The sequence below is a fragment of the Coturnix japonica genome, chromosome 7 (assembly GCF_054131305.1).
Source record: "Coturnix japonica strain WE chromosome 7, WE-NBRP24, whole genome shotgun sequence".
Lineage (NCBI taxonomy): Eukaryota > Metazoa > Chordata > Aves > Galliformes > Phasianidae > Coturnix > Coturnix japonica.
The window spans coordinates 21,900,212-21,916,605 of NC_140669.1; the positions used below are offsets into that span (position 1 = coordinate 21,900,212).

Consider the following 16,394-nt stretch of genomic DNA (forward strand, 5'->3'; position numbering starts at 1 on the left):
GCTGAGCCTTCCATCAGGTGGGCACAGCTGGTGGGACGTGGTCTTGGGAGCAAAGTGAAAGCAGTGCCCCAGTGAAGGCCAAGCTTTGGATGTAACTTAGAAGGCACGGCTTTGACATCTGGAATGCTATATCCAGAAGTTTACAATACCTGGAATAGTATTGTGACAGTTGAAGAAAAGGACTGATTTCACTGCCATTTTGCAGTCCTCTGTTCATAATGTACTAGAAGTAGGACAGTTTGGGATCAACACTCAAGCTAATGTTTTCAGACAAACATCTTCCAGCAGTAGATTAGCCAAGTAAAGAAACCTCAAGCCTCTATTTGGCTCTAAATGCCACATCACAACCTGTCAGAGGCAGGTGAGAGTCATCTACCTCAGCTATTCACAACTTCACATCAGCCTCTCAGCATTCAGCGGTACGATTTTATTACACATTCTGGTATGCAGAGCAGCAGCAGATCTAAAATGAGAATCATTCAGAATCAATGGGGTTGGGATTAATCTGTCCTCCTGTCCGGTGCAAGTGTTGCCACAGTAATAAACAGAAATCTGATAACTTCATACTGTCAGCACAAAATGAAACTATGACCTTGACCTGTGCAACATCATCCACTAACTTTCTCATAACTTCAACATACCATACTACACGGCTATGATCTAATAAGAATCTAAAAGTAATTAACTGGAATTTTTGAAAACTGAAGCTTTAATCAAATATGTATTCTTATCAGGGTTGCAAGCCAGCAATAAATTGGGACATTTAAAAAACTGGGATCCAATCCAATCCGTGATCTGATCAGGGTTCAATGGTTATAATAAATTGGGAGTATTAAAACTGGGATCACATCCAACACTTTATTTTGCCTAAACCACAGGACCTAGCTGTGCTGCAAAGTCAGGCATTCTCAATGGACAGATACGCCTTGTTGGATTAACCCCTCATAAATAATGATGCACAAGCTCAGGAGCCCCAAAAAACACGTGGTTTAGCAGAGAGCTGAATGGTGAGAGCAGCAATTACCAATGTTTTATCAGAGATCACAGTGAGATATAAACCACTATAATAATACTTTCAGACCTTGTGAGGCACAAAAACTACATGGGGGAGGGAACAATTTGTGTGTGCTATGAATGCACCCTGAGATGTACCACACATTTCAAAATCATACTTCTGTTGCTGTTTCAACTTCTGATTCAAAACAATTTGGCTCTGTACCTCACTGCCATGCCTGCAACTATTCTTGTTTTCATTTTCATTTCCAGTAATGCACAAATTGTTTGTAATTAAACATAATGAAGCAAATGCTAACAGAAAGACATGGAAAGAGCTTCACTCATAAGTATTCTCTCTCATATAGGAATGGTCTCTAAATGGTTTTATTTCTGTAAGATGCATTCCCTTCGTACGGAAATCTCACAGCTGCAAAATTAAATCTCTCTTTGCCAAATATCAAAAACATATGTATTGATTTTTTTTTTAAAACTATGGGAACAGGCAACAAGCCTCAGAGCTGATAAGACAAGAGAACCTCTCTTCAATTTCTGGAATGTTTCCGAAAAGTAAAGGAAACTCAGTCTTTAATACAAAAACTGAAACCATTTAATTTTACCCAAAGTTGAGATGCTCTGTAACTTAAGCATTCAGTTCAGACATTCAGAAAGCATTGGCCAGATGTTCTTTCTTCATCTCTAACATTCCACGCAACAACTATATAGTATTAAAGAACTTCCTTAATTAATTCCAATAACGGAGTACAAAACCAAGACCCATTAACAAAACCAGTGCACCAGTGAGCAAGTGAAGAGTATAATTTTTTTTGCACAGGGTGCCTCTGTATTCAACCAACTCATACGCTCTTATTAAAATCACTTCGTGTTCAATAAGGTGCCTTATTTTGTGAAATTTTATTTTAATATGAAGGAAATGTTCAACTCTGCTGGAAGAGAGACTTCGGTCTCAGCAGGACTGTTCCAGTTAAATAATCTCAAGCAAGAAAAAAAAAAAACCACAAAAAAAACCCTTTTCTTTCAATTTAGAGTCACTTTATTTGCATTTGAAAGGCAAACAAATTATTACTTATAAAACTCAATTGCCCAGTATATTTTTCTAGCTTGTTTTACAATGATTTTCAGACTTTATAAAACTTAAAGGCAACCCCAGATCTTGCTTGGAAGGAAAGAAAAAAGGGGATCTCTTCCAGTGTTTAATAACGTGGAGAACATCTTGTTGTTAAAATGATAGATTCTGAGTAATTTATACAGAACACACTAAAAATACAGATTTGAGTCAGCTTGATCAAAATAAATCTCAGACATAGCATTTGCTTTTCCCTTTTATGGGCAGATTCTAGACCTTTGGAGAACATGCCTTATTACAGCCAAACTCTTTGAAGCATGAACAAAATAATGAGTTTATTTAAAATAGGGCCTCATTCCAAGGAACCACTTGACCGGAGTCAGGGAGGACAAACCACCACCTAAAAGGACCGTATCACACATCAAGTCAGTCCTCCTAAACTACCTGTGCCAGTAAGTTCTGACCTACCCTGGTAAAGCTTCAGTGTTACTGCATTGCTGTGGCAAGGGAAAAGCTGAGGGAGGCATGGAGGGAAGAAGAAAACTGTGAAATTCAGAGGAGGTGCTGACTTCATATTCAATTGGACACAGATAAAGCTATTACTAAACAAGGAATGCCTAACATCCTAAATTCCCCTTAACCACTTGTAGCCTGCAGAAGTAGCAGTCATATAATCAAGTACTGCCTTTGCAGTAAAAGGCCTGGGGCTGAAGTCTGCAACAAATTCCTGGCCTGACAAGGACTTTTTAGGAACCTGGACAAGCAGCTGCACTGCCTGCACATCAGATTCCCACCCCCGGGACACATTTTTTTTTCTGCCAGATTTTGTCTCTGCTACTTCAACTGTTCACAGGGTCGGGCACAAACTTCCCTAACAGCTAGGAGCACGATGAGACCTTCATCTTGGTTGAGACTGCTAGGGAATACAAGCAGTAAAAATAATGATGATAACGATGTCAGTATTTTAGTGCAGGATGCAGAGCTGCTCCAGAGAAGCGCAGCTACAAGGCAGTACAGAGAGCTGTGCAGAAAAGTGAGAATCAGAAAATGTGGAAAAGAAATAAGAATTGCTAGGCTGGAGAAATACTCAATTAAGTTTAACTTCCTAAGGTACAAATCTGAAACTTGGTGGCCCATAAAAGGTTGTCCATGCAAACCTATGCTGTGGACCAATGTGCAGCAAGTCCAATCCTTTTGGGATGCATCCACAGTACAGAATAAGTGCTGTATGCTCTGTCTGCATACGCCTACTAGCTCTAACACATTCTTGATGTGACAGACTTGTTGCATAGAGAAAGAATTGTACAGTGCATGTGCAAGCAGTAAATCCAGCCTACTGTGAGCATGATGGACTTATGCTTCTGCAGCACACCTACATAAGATCTGATGTTTTCTGTCAAAGACAGAGCCACTGGGATTGGACCACACGGCCAATCCATAATCATGTAGTGATCAAATCTGACATTTCTGCATGTTTGTAATTCTTGTCAAGTCAAAGTGTCTGGAACAAAGCTGCATCCAAGAACACAGAAAATTTTGTCAGGCCTGTCCCTGGAATTGAATGTGATATTACTGTTATCTGTACGGTACCAATCAAAAAAACCTTCCTAAAACTCTGAGAGATGACCTACTCCCATAAACCAAAAATAGTACTTCCTTTTGAAAAATATTTCTCAGCTGAGATCTTGGAACACTATTCTGTTTTTTGGAGATCTGCCAAGCATATAGTGAATGTAAAACCAACCTCCAAAACCATGCAAGCTCCACAGCTGCTAAGATGCTGAAACACACTTGATCATTAATCCTGTCACACCCAGTCCAGAAATCAATTACTCTGACCACTTCCACTAGTGTCCAAAAATGGACAGCTCAGCCTCTAAAAAAAAATTGTGAGATGAAAAATCTTAAGTATGTCTTAATATGACGGATTCCAAAATATTTAGGCAGTCAGCATTTAAGAAAACTGAAGTTTAAGCAAAGTAACTTTAAAACTGCAGTAAATAAATTGAGTATGAGAAAAGATTACTTTGCTAATCTTGAAAAGGTAAATTCAGGTATGTACTTAAACCAACTCTAAAAAGGTTGAATGCTGGAAAAGTGATTTGTATTTTAAGTACACAATTTGTTTGCCGGCACAAGGGGACAAAACAAGCTGCATTTCTACCAACGTTTCTGTAGCCTGTTTGTTCTATTCCTATGCTCCTTATAGTTTTAACATATAACTTATTTAAAAATACACAATTCTCTAGCAAAATTCAGCAAAGGTTGGTTTTGTAAAGATGAGACCAAGTATTCAGAACTGCTGCTATTGAAGTCATAGAAACATGTATGGTGTGGATGTGCTGCAAGGTTTGCTTTGCCAATAAATGCATTAAAATCTTGGATTTGAATTACATTATAGAATTACTAAATCTTAAGATAGAGCTATAAAACTTTTCTACTGCCTTCCTTATCATCACTAGTTGAATAGTTAACAACAAAGAAAAAAGTCTGAATTATGTATAAGACACATAATGTTCCCATTCCCCCAGTTTACTCAAATAGTTCATCGAATCACAGAATCACCAAGCTTGGAAAAAACCTCCAAGATCATCCAGTCCAACTGTCCACCTATCACCAATATTTCCCGTTAAACCACGTCCCTCAATACAACATCTTACTTATAAGATCTACTTATAAATCCTTCACAGATTTGTTGTCCTTCTTTGAACATGTTCCAGGGCCTCAATTTCTTTCTTGTAGTAAGGGGCCCAAAACTGATCACTGTACTCGAGGTTCAGCCTCACCAGGCCTGAGTACAGAGGGATGATCTGTTCCCTGCTTATTCTCACCCATATATGAGAAATGGCTACTGTATGCAACTTTCTTCTAGGAAAGATATCTTCCCATGCCTTACAAATGATTCAAGAAGGGTTCAAGACTCAGTCCATAAACATTTTAATGTCAGCATCTATATAATACAACTATGCTATTATTTCATTTAGTGAGTTGAAGTGACTTGCCTGTTTTTATAGCACACATTGCATAGCTTTGGGGCTAATGCAAGGAAATTTCCATCACTCCATTTTATTCCATTATTTTTTAAATTTTAATCATCAAACCATATGGAAGTTATATTACCTGATAGAAAATAGCGTATATCTCTATTTTTGTGCATTATGGAAGAAGAGTCAAATAAGTGGGTTAAAAATATCATCTTGGTTCATCCACTTCTCAACACACCTGCTGTTCTCCATTTCAGTCGTAAACTCCTCCAGGTCAAAACTGAAATCATTACTAGAGAAACCAGAATGCTGAAGACACTCAGCTGCCAGTTTATAATGTAGTCTTACCAAGTTACTGTCAATCAACGACTGTAATTTTAAAAAACTCCATAGAATGCTAAAGAAATATTAAGAACAATTATCTCATGTCCAATTGGAATGTTAGACCTCTAGACAGAAGGGTTCACTCCTTGCAGCCTGCCAACATTTTACTAAATGACACTGGCCCTTTAACAGATGGGATACATGCTTCTTAGCTTGCCAGGATCCTAATAAAAGACACTGGCTTCTTTAAAATGAAGGACACATACCTCTCAAATTGCCAGTAGCCAAATTGGGAGTCAGCAGTTTAAAATAAAGGCACTCATCAATCTAGCAAAATCAAGGAAGCAATATAGAAATTTAAGAAGAAATGGTACAAAGTTTCTCCTGACATTACTTAGCTTAGATGAACTAAATGCTTAAAACACTGGCTAAGCATATCCAGTAGAAGCACTGTAGAAACTGGATACCTTATTAGCTTTTAAAATGAGTAGAACAAATCTTACCAGCAGACTTCAAGGGTTGGGGCTTAGATTTATTTTTTCTCCTTAAATCCATTAGCTATCAATCCACTCACATAGCTGATCATGCACTGCATGACTCAAATGAAAGCAGGATATCTTTTCCCTGGGCACTGGCCAGCACCACAAAGGCTGGGCAGTGTGCTCATCTGTACTGTGAGGAAAGATTTTGCCTCTCAAAATGAACTACAGCTGCTCATCTCTTAGGAGCAGGATTCTCCAGTGAGGATTCTCCAGTGTTCAAAGACACCTCAGACAGCTTTTCCTATGCATTGACAACCCATAATACAGCTTCAAAAGTTTTACAACAACTGCAGAAACCTGTTAAAAGTCAGCAAATATGGGCATTTTAACTTTTCTGACAGCAGCAATCAGAGAGAAGTAATGAAATGACCCTCACTGGCATGTCATGAAGGACACCTGCATGAGTTGGAGAAGGGGAGAAACAAGCCTGCTAAGCCTTGTGAGCTTTTACAAACTATCCCAGACATGGGCAAATGTGCAAAAGGAGAAATTTACACATTCTCGATCTGGAAAGGTAACAATGCTGGTAAAATTGGGCATTAAAAGGGAACCTCTTATGATCAAGATAGAGAACTGGTCTTATTCACACCAGTAGTTCCTTGTATTTCAGCAATGGAACCTTACTTCAGAAATACTGCAACTCACTACTGGTGGCCAAGTGGTGTCTACGAACTCAGCTTCTTGTCTTGCCCAGCATTCCCTTCCCCATTCCTTGATTGCTTGCAGACCCCCTTGCTGCTAACTCTTCAGACTGACTAGAACTATTCAGACCTGCTTTCTTCCTGTTATCTGTCTACTCAGCATTTGCTGACTAGATACTTTTGCAACACAAGACTAACCAGCAAACTCTTGCATAGACAAGAACATACTTAATTACAAAAACTACCATCTAGTGGTACAGCCAGCTGGAGCTAAAAGGTCTAGTGCACTGAAAAACACAGCAGAGGCTGCCAGGGGGGAAAGAAGGAAGTGCCTTAGAGAAATACAGGAAAAAAAATTTAAGTCTGCTGGTCTGAGGCATGGCCAGAAGTGAAATAGATTTTGAAGGAACTCATCTTGACTAGCTTAGCAGAAGTTATGTTCTGAATAGCAATTACACAGTGAAGCACAGAGAAGCAGAGCAGGAAGGCAGGGTCTTGTAACATAGCAGCCCTAACTCAGTCCAGAGAACAGCCTAACACTGTCCACTGCCGGGACCTGTCTCCAAGCAGGCACAGTCTAGGACTTCTCCAGTCAGGCTGCTTGTCTGACCATTTACTTCAGGCAGTCCTTGCTTTGAAGTTTTTCTTCTAACAAACTAAGATGCTGTCATCATTTACTCACCTTTCACGTTCATCTTTCATTTTCTCTAGATCCTCTTCTTTAAGTATGTCATGCTTTGGATTCCCCTTCTGATCTGCTTTCCCACTTTTATCTTCTTTTTTCTTTCCAAATCTGTTAAAGATATCAAGGAAGGAGTCAGGGGTAAGTAATTACCAGAAGAAAAACAGTACTTATCTAACATAAAACACAGAAATTTTAGGCAATCATGACACTGAGAGCTTTTATCTTGGTCAATCCCAGATCCCATGCTGTAAATGAAGTTACCAATTTTAAATAGGCTATGTACACTAGGTAAGTCCAGTTACACACTGATTTGGTTTCTGAAATGTTTAAAGATGCTGTTTGAAAGAGAAAACAAACCTGAAACATTGTGGGGCTGGACTATTGCCAGTGCACATTTTAAAGTAGCTGAAGGTAGTTCTTACCACATCGCAGCTCCTGAAGAAGTAATCTGCAAAAACTACAGTACTGTAACCCAGACTAGACCGCATGTCCTGCTCTCATCAGTATCTACTGCCTCTTAAATCATATCTAGTCTTAATTTAAAGATTTGTTCTTTGTTTAAATAAGTCTGCAATCAGAAAGAATAAAATCTTGCTATGTTCTGAAACTACAAAATGAGGTGGTTCATATGAGCTCTTTTAAAAATACCCCTGGGTTCTTTTTTCTGCCTAGTAGCATACTGTCATTTAATATTTATGCTGCAAAACTCCTCCAGAGACCCCAATCAGTTCAGGGGTCCCACTGTTTTACACGCTGTACAGATAGGTGTAACATATCAGTCTGCATTATGAAGTCCATAAAAACTAACTAAACTGGAGAGCCACATTTCTGATAGAGGAGGTAGGCAGAATACCAGGGCCAGGTATGCCAGATATGCTTGTGAATTATGGGTCAAAAAGCATAAAAGCCTCTCTTCCTCTTCTCCAATGTGAAATTCTCCATTCAGTAGGTAAGTAAATGATCAGTGTCTTCCCATGCAAATCAATGACAACAATGTACAGAAAAGTAACTACTTCATGAAATATATCACATTGCAAACTAATTACTCTGACTGAAAATTACAAACCCTTCTGCATTATTGCCTTGGTGGTTTTTCCTTTCTGCATTTTCTCCACATCATCCTAAGCTGCCTCAAGTGGAAGACCTGAACGACCATGCATATAATTCAGTTGTAAAACATTGACTTTAGGTTTCTCCACTGATCAAAGCAGAAATCTTGCAAATACTCTGTTGTCAGGCTTATAAGTTAACAATCCCAACATTTATTCAATATTTAATATTCAATTTAATCAATAATTATGTCATTATGAGCAAACAAAGCTTGTATGGACTCTGTTGCAGGTCTTCCGCACAATAAGAACTTGGTTATAAAGGGAATGATTACACCAGTCAGCCGAACAACAAATAGCTCTGGGATGAGCACCAATGGGCTCAAGGCACCCTGCTTTTGAGTGCATAGCATATGCTGGGAAGGTCTCATGGCAGTTTTCTCAAGTAAAGCAACTTGGTCATAATCCAACTCTTGTACTTGGTATATATTAAGTCTGATCACCTTTTCTCCCACTGTTTCAATTATAGTTCTGTGGAGTCTCATATTTGTCTGCATGTATTGATTACGAAAACACTATTCTTGCGCATACCGTATTGCTGCAGGGAGTTGGAGTTGAATATGTTGCATACTCAGGAGAAATGAAACAAAAAGAAAAGTTCAACACTCTTCCCTTTCAAGTCCATCTATTATTTCTTCCTTACAAAGGAAAGAAATGCATTTTAAATAAGACAAAGTAAAAAATCTTGATTGTAATAACTACTAACATGACAACTCTCTGCAAAAACAGTGCTGTCTGTCTGCTGGTAGAGCTGCTCTCTCATAAATTGTCGAGTTCCACTTTAATTGTAAATCAGAAATAGTGAGCTGGTCTTGATGAAAAAACCCTGATTTGTTGTTTTAAGGTGTGGATCTTGTTGTTGTTGTTTGGTTTTGGCCTTTGATTTTTGTTTTTACTATTTTTGAGTTCACCTGGGAATTGTGAGTACTTACAATTTTTACCTGTTATACTAAGTATGCGACATATAGCTCTAGGCTAGAGAAATGTTCACATTTTTTGTTTCTTTTTCATGTTGCTACATCATAAAAACCCACTGCTTTTTATTATTACTGTAATATGTTTTCAGCCCAACAAAGATCTTGCACAAACATTAAAGAATAAGAGAAGCAAAAATTTAGCACTAAAGAAAAGCAATATAGAGTAGAAAGCATTAAGCCACACAGACACAAAAATATAATCTCAGCCTGAATTTATGCACCATGTCCTAAAATTTATGTTCTGGTTACCAGTGTGTTCTAATTGCCACGGGCTTCTGATGATAAAATTAACTTCCACTGATTGCAATTTTCCTTGGTTTTCTGCACTACAGGCTTAATAGTTCTCTAGCACTTATAGTACAAAAAGAAGAATACTTGCTGCCCAACTGGGCTTGATCCTGTTCTCACTGAAATCAGTGAGGGGCCCACTACTGACTTTAACAAGGACAGGATAAAATCTACTGTCAAAATTATACTATGGAATTAATCAAATTCATATTAAAATTCTATGAGAACTGAATGGCTTTAGGACTTTAAGTTTCCAGTTCTCCAGGCAACAAATAATTGGATTCTGGTAAAATATGCCTTTTATAGTAATACTATTGACAGAAGCATAAAAACATTAATGAAAAGATATATGGCACATAAATTTTTAAAAGGTCTGGTTTGCTATACGCAACAGCTGAGAACATGCTACAGCACAGTGAGGGATTATCCTATCTCTTTGAATTTCCAAGAATATGGGTGTTCTGCAAATAACTAATATTTTCCCCTTAGAAACTTAAATGAATCAACTCTCTAAATACCAAGTATACATCGTCATCTTGCAGTATTTATTACCGTTGAATTGGCTATAGTATAAAGGCTAATGTATGCTTCAATTCAAGGCCTTTATCCCTATTACAGGGAATAAAAGTTAAAACAAGCCTTCTACAGGCTTGCTCTGTTATATTTGGGATAAACGTCTTACATGCAAGACCTAAAGCTGTGGTCATGGCAACACTTCATTTCCATGTGGAGCTGGGAGCTTCCAGATCTCAAACGTATTGATATTTGCTTCAAGGATTAAAGAGCAGGCAGGTCTATGAAATCCTGGACTTCTAAGCAGGAGAAACATCTGTTGGGTAGAACCCTAAGCAGCTTGTAGACTAAAGTCAGTAACTTGGATTTCTTAGTTAATTCAGTTGCCTTAGATCAGTAGGTGTCACTGCAGCTAACATGGTACATAACAGAATTGCAAACATCTGCAGAGAAATAATTCAAGAGGGCAGAGGGCATATGTTACATGGTCAAGCAAGATACACAGCCTAACAATGTTGTAAAACCATGATACGTCCAGAAATGATGTCCAAAAAACCAGACTTATTTGTAAAGTATGTGTTACAAAAGCTCTGGCTCCTAGTCATTTCACAGCAAATGGGGAAAAATGCTGCAATTATTAAAGCAGCTCCCTTACGAAAGACTAGAAATAACCCTTAAAATTAAATTTAAATATGTGTAAGAATGAATGAGCGAGCAAGAAAGATAAAGATACTAATAAGGTATGATTTTCAGGTCCACACAGGGACTATAAAAAGCTTATTAACTGCCACGACTGCTGTGTGTTTTAAGTTATTTTATCACTCAGCTTTACAGCAGAAGAAATGCTCTAGAAGCAGTGCTGTGCTTTGATTAATCTCTTTCATACACACACTTTTACAGAGTATTAAACTTTGCTGTAAAGATTCTTAGTGAGTCAGACTTGTTTCTGATTACAGACCAGGCTCATTTTACATTTATGTTAATAGCAGCATTAATGAAATAAGTCTTTTACGTCTTTAGTGGCTTTCTAAATACCTAAAAGGTTCACTATTAAATGTTTACTTATTGGACAGAAGCATGCAATTGGGTATTACACTGGTAGGACTGAAAGCTTTGCAACAGCTGAAACAAATACAGAGAGATGAGAGTAGGTTTGGGTAAAGGCTGTGATTTTAAGAACAGAGCACATGTGGCAAGGGCTGGGAAACACTGTCCAAATCTGCATCAGTATCCAAGAAGATGGCAGCACCTCCCTGACATGAGTTAAACTTGTGTCAGGGGGGCAGCTCTGTGCCAGGGGCAAGTGTGCATCTCTTCTCCTTGCCCCACTGCCAGTGACCAAATCCCATACCCTTTGTGGTGTCTTTAGCCATGGCAACATTTTAACACTGGGATGCCCCAGAAAAAGAACTACTGCAGCAAGACCTCCTCACAGCAAAACCTTGCCCACACGCTAATATTTTGTTGCTCCTGTTTTGTTATGTCAACATTAAACTAAGTGGCTTTTTTTTTTTTTTTTTTTTTTTTTTTTTTTTTTTAAGTTTACAGTATCAAGCTGCAGGAGGCTAAACTAAAACGACTGAGCTTCCAGATCCAGTCTAATGGGAGTAACAGTGATCTTTTTAACAATTCTCATTAAACACAACCTCCTTCTCCAACCCGTTTATTTCTTTGATGCCCAAATTAGCATCTTTTCTCCAGCATGCTGAATTAATTAGTACAGTGACAAAGAATTAGTACAGATAGGATCAAAGCTGAAACCGTATTTATCTGGAATTTGAAATTAATAGCAGAGAATATTAACCCTCAGCATTTCATGGAGCTTTCCACATGGCACACTTAGCAAGCCTTCCAAGAGTTCATTCAAAATAAATCAACAGTGCAATCATTTTTCCCACTAAGTTTTGCTAAGAGAAAAATAATCTTGCCATGAACTCTGCTACGTTATGGAACTGCCTTCAATACACAGAGAGACTTGGTTTTGGAAAACATGCTAAAGTAGTCTGAATGTTGAAGATAGTGTTCAGTAAGAAAGGTCACCTCCTGGTTAATATTATCTGTCAGGGAAACTCATTCCACTGAGTGACAGCTTTCACTCTGTGTTCATGGAATGATGCTTCAGTCATCTGATGAAGAGTACAAGAACACTGCATCCTCTATCACATACATGAAGAAATAAATACCTACAGTAACATAACACAGTTATGAATTACAGCTTGGCCATAAAAGTTGATTTATAGTCTGACCAAAGCACCAAGCTCTACCTGCTTGTCCACCAGACTTAGCAATTGTCCTTCACTCAAGTAAGATTTTATTCCCATATATTCTTGTTTTTCCCTACTTTCCTACAGCATTAGCCATTTCCTCCTCTTTGTTCTACCCTACAGGAAAGTAATTTATTCTGAAACGAATTCAAGTTCTCTCCCAAACAGTGCACAGAAACATAGCTAACTCTATTCTATATGGAGCCCACAAATGCCAACACAAGGAGAACAGGATAATCACACCCATGCCTTAGTTTGGTAACTGTGCTCACAGAGAAGAAAAAAACCACAGGGTATTAAGGTCTTCTCCCTTGACTTTGCTTTCTTAATTCTCATTTTCTCATCTCCACACTGAAGAAAAAAAGAAAAAGAAGCAGGCAGTTAGGTTAGCTATTAATTTTTTTCCAGGAATCTGTTATCCTCTGTCATGCAAAAAAAAGATAAATGCAGTTTCTGACTGAACCTATTCCTTTGAGGTTCAGTCAATAAGACAGAAAGTAGGAGACAGAGATTCCCTGTGCAGTCTGCAGGCACTGCCAGCTGCCCCTCTGGGATTCCTTGCTGACTTTGTGGTTTTCTCAGATGTGTGTGTGGAAATTCTGCAGGGTCCAGAGAGAGCCAACATCCCTCAGTGTCACGCCAGCCCCTCCAGCCACAGCGGGCAACTGAGAAACACTTGGAAATGGGACAGGGAAAAGACCAACTGAAGTGAGCAAAAAAAAAAAAGCTTTTTGTTTTCTTTTCTGCTTCATGCTATTTTTCCTCTTCTGTTCTGTACCTCTTTTGCCTACAAATATATAGCCTTGGAACTCGCTAATGTATCAGTTACACATGTATGTACAGTATATGTGTGCTAACAAGGTGAAGAACTTATCATTTTCTTCTAACACAACTCTTGTGGTATTTGCTGCATTTCTTAGTATGTCAGCCATTGAAGCACCAGGAGAGAATCTGCACTCACTCTATAAAATTGCTTGCCGGGCCCTTTTGGCTGTGGAAAGAGCTTGGCATTGTGACATTCTCAGAACCTCAGATACAAAACGCAAGAGGCAAAGTAAATACACGACATTTGCAAAACAAAACTAAAACCTGCCCCATTTGCACTCAGAGCCATGATACTTCCAAGTGTCAGACTTGCTAATTATCTCACAACAGCAGCGCTCACCTTCTCAACCAGACTGCATGCTTCCCTCTCCTTATGTGCCACAGGGGGGATCTGCTGGGGCTTATTGGACTTTCATGAAGTGCAACTGCTCATTGCAGGTTCCATCATGCTCTCCAGAAAAATACTGCACTCGAAAAAACAGAGGTAACACAGAGGACTTCTCTGCATTTAGAGTGAGACAACACCCTAGCTTTCATGAAAGCTCCATCCTTAATGGGAACGCAGTCTCCACTTCAACCACCATTCATGTTGAGCATGTATCGTATCCTACAAATTAAGAAATTGAGGCATGAAGGGTAAAAATGATTTGCTAAGGTTAAGAGGAACTATTCTCTACTAATCACCTCAGAGCTGTAATTACAGTAAAGCTGCCTTGTTTTTCTATCAGTTTAAAGTGGTTTTCCCTCTCTGCAATTTCCCATATCCCCTTTAAGTTTCCTTCTTTTCATTGCCTTTTTCTCTCCTAACTCATTCACTCTACCTCCCCCCTCACTGTCTGCTCCATTATCATGCTGCACTGCTACAGAAATACCCCCAGATACACTCCAGAAATACCTGGAGATTTCTGCTGAAGGCTCCATGAAAAGAACACATCTTGGGAAACAGCACTCTTGCCTCCAAGACACTGTGCAGCAACGTGCACTAGAGAGATGCAGAGATTGTTTCAGTAGCTGAGCTGCCAAAAACAGTCTGAGCGCTTTCTCAGCAGGATGCATTAGGCTATAGTTGAGCTCTGCACCACTCAGAAGACTTAAGAAATGCTGAACCAGGGTAGGACACAGTGAAAAGACTCAAAGCCTTTTTGAAAGGGGGGGGGGTTTGGATGGGGGGAAGAGATACAGATGTTGAACTGAGAAGGGAGGCAGAAAAGGCAAACAGAAAACCCTAGAAGACTTCTTTTTTGGTTACACAACAAACTTAAGTTTTAAGCAGCACAGATTCCAGCCCTGAAGCCTAAATGATAGCTGACATTGTTTTTACAAAGCAGTAGCTTTCAAAACAATGCCTAAAGAAGAGTGGAGTTGCATAAACTACATTTTGAAAGATGTGCTTAGGCGTAATAAATAATAGATTTTTTTGCATTTTTCAACTGTCAAAATCGGTCCTTCTGATAAATAATACTTTCCTTCCCTGGCCTCGGCTATTGTACATCACTAATTAGACTTAGTAGTTTGTGGTTAACATCCTTCCCTACAGATTTATTATTAGCTTGTATATTCTTTTCAGTAGAATTCTGCTAATGGTAAGGTCTGCTGGAGGCCAACTGCACGAGGCCATTGGGAGGAGAAATCTGTTTGCCTGTCAAAACAGTGGCCATCAATTAGAACTGTAAACGTGATTCTTCCAAGTGTCTTCGATGGTACAGAGGTTTCTGGTGATGTATTAGAGGGCTGGAGTCACTTCCATACTGTGCGAGGAGGCTTTCAGAAAAAACAGCTGTCCACGTGAAACAAATTCACCGTTACCTTTGAGTTCAAGCTGAGAAGAATGTGTCTGGCCTGCCAAAATTCTCATCTATTTTCCCAGAAATCCTAGATTTAAAACATTCTATGTGGCAAGCTGACAAAACTGATAGTAGATTATTCTGTGGTTTGCTTAGGAAAATTTGGCTTAGGATAGCTATAGCAACAGGAGAAATACAATAAAGTTGCTGAAAGACAAAGCACCATAAAAGAACCAGTGGAACGATGCAATTCCACTGTTTATTGATTTAGGATACAACCCTGGCACACAAATAGCAATTTCTCCTTTGATACAAGCACCCAGCTCTCATTAGCATCAATAAGAGCTGTATGGACACGCTGATGGGAATATGTTCCTCAGTATTTTGCAGGAAATTAACACCACTCACTTGGGGACTGAAGAAGGCTCTGTCTGTCACTCAGACAGTCTTCTCTACAGTTAATTAAGCAAAAAACCTGTGCCACGAATCTCTAGGGGAAGCCCTTCCCTGTTCTCCTCAGTACAACAAAAGTGAGACAAAGTGAAATGTCAGAAGCGGGAGCTGGGAGTTAAGGATGTTCAGGGAAGATGAACTTCAACCTGTGATTTGCATTTTTCTGGATTTTGCAGATAGTTACTAGAAATTAAACATTAGTTATTGCTAATTTGAGACTTTGAAAAAAACAACCTACAGTATTTTCAGCTCTCCATATATTAGGACTTCTGTTTATCAGTTATTTTCAGAGAGGTAATTGCAGATCACAGAATCACAGAATCTGTTATGTTGGAAAAAACCATTAATATCAACAAATCAACCACCAACGTAACACTATGAGTCCACCGCTACACCATGTCCCTACACACCACATTGAGATGACATAAAATAAACAACTCAGCAAACTGACAGTTCTCTAGGACTCTACTGATAATTTCATGCAAATATAGAGAAAACCAAAGGATTCCAGCAGACAAAGGTTCAAGATGGGAAGGTTTCACCCAGTTACCATACAATTTACTCTCTCATCAGGTGAGGAAACTGGATTAAATTTAATAAAAACTTTTCCTCTTTGCCACTTCTATATAGAGTATAAATATGAGAATTAAGAAAGTGAAATTTTTAGTCAATTATGTGAACTACAGAGCTTTTTGGTATATGCTTTGAATACTATTGCTCATGAACTATGTGCCAGATGCTTTCTTTATAAGGTTTGAGTGAAGACCTGGCAATCACTGCTGTTTCTTGAAGCTTAAATGTAGTAATTCTGGAGCAATCAGAGAAATACATTTTACTGGATAAGTTCAGAGAAAATTGGTAGAACAGTGCTTTAAAACTGCAGAGTACTTTTATTTTGCTGTTACAACTACTTACCTCTAAAAGT

General features: G+C 38.7%; 1 protein-coding gene across 3 annotated transcripts in view; it reads right to left on the minus strand.

The window, feature by feature from the left end:
• PARD3B (par-3 family cell polarity regulator beta) overlaps positions 1 to 16,394 on the minus strand; it is a 359,537-nt gene that overhangs the window by 86,908 nt on the left and 256,235 nt on the right. For all 3 annotated transcript variants that reach the window (XM_015868265.2, XM_085553339.1, XM_085553340.1), the window contains one exon: positions 7,254 to 7,364. In XM_015868265.2, the coding sequence (XP_015723751.2) occupies positions 7,254 to 7,364 (111 nt within the window). The remainder of the gene's footprint in view (positions 1 to 7,253; positions 7,365 to 16,394) is intronic.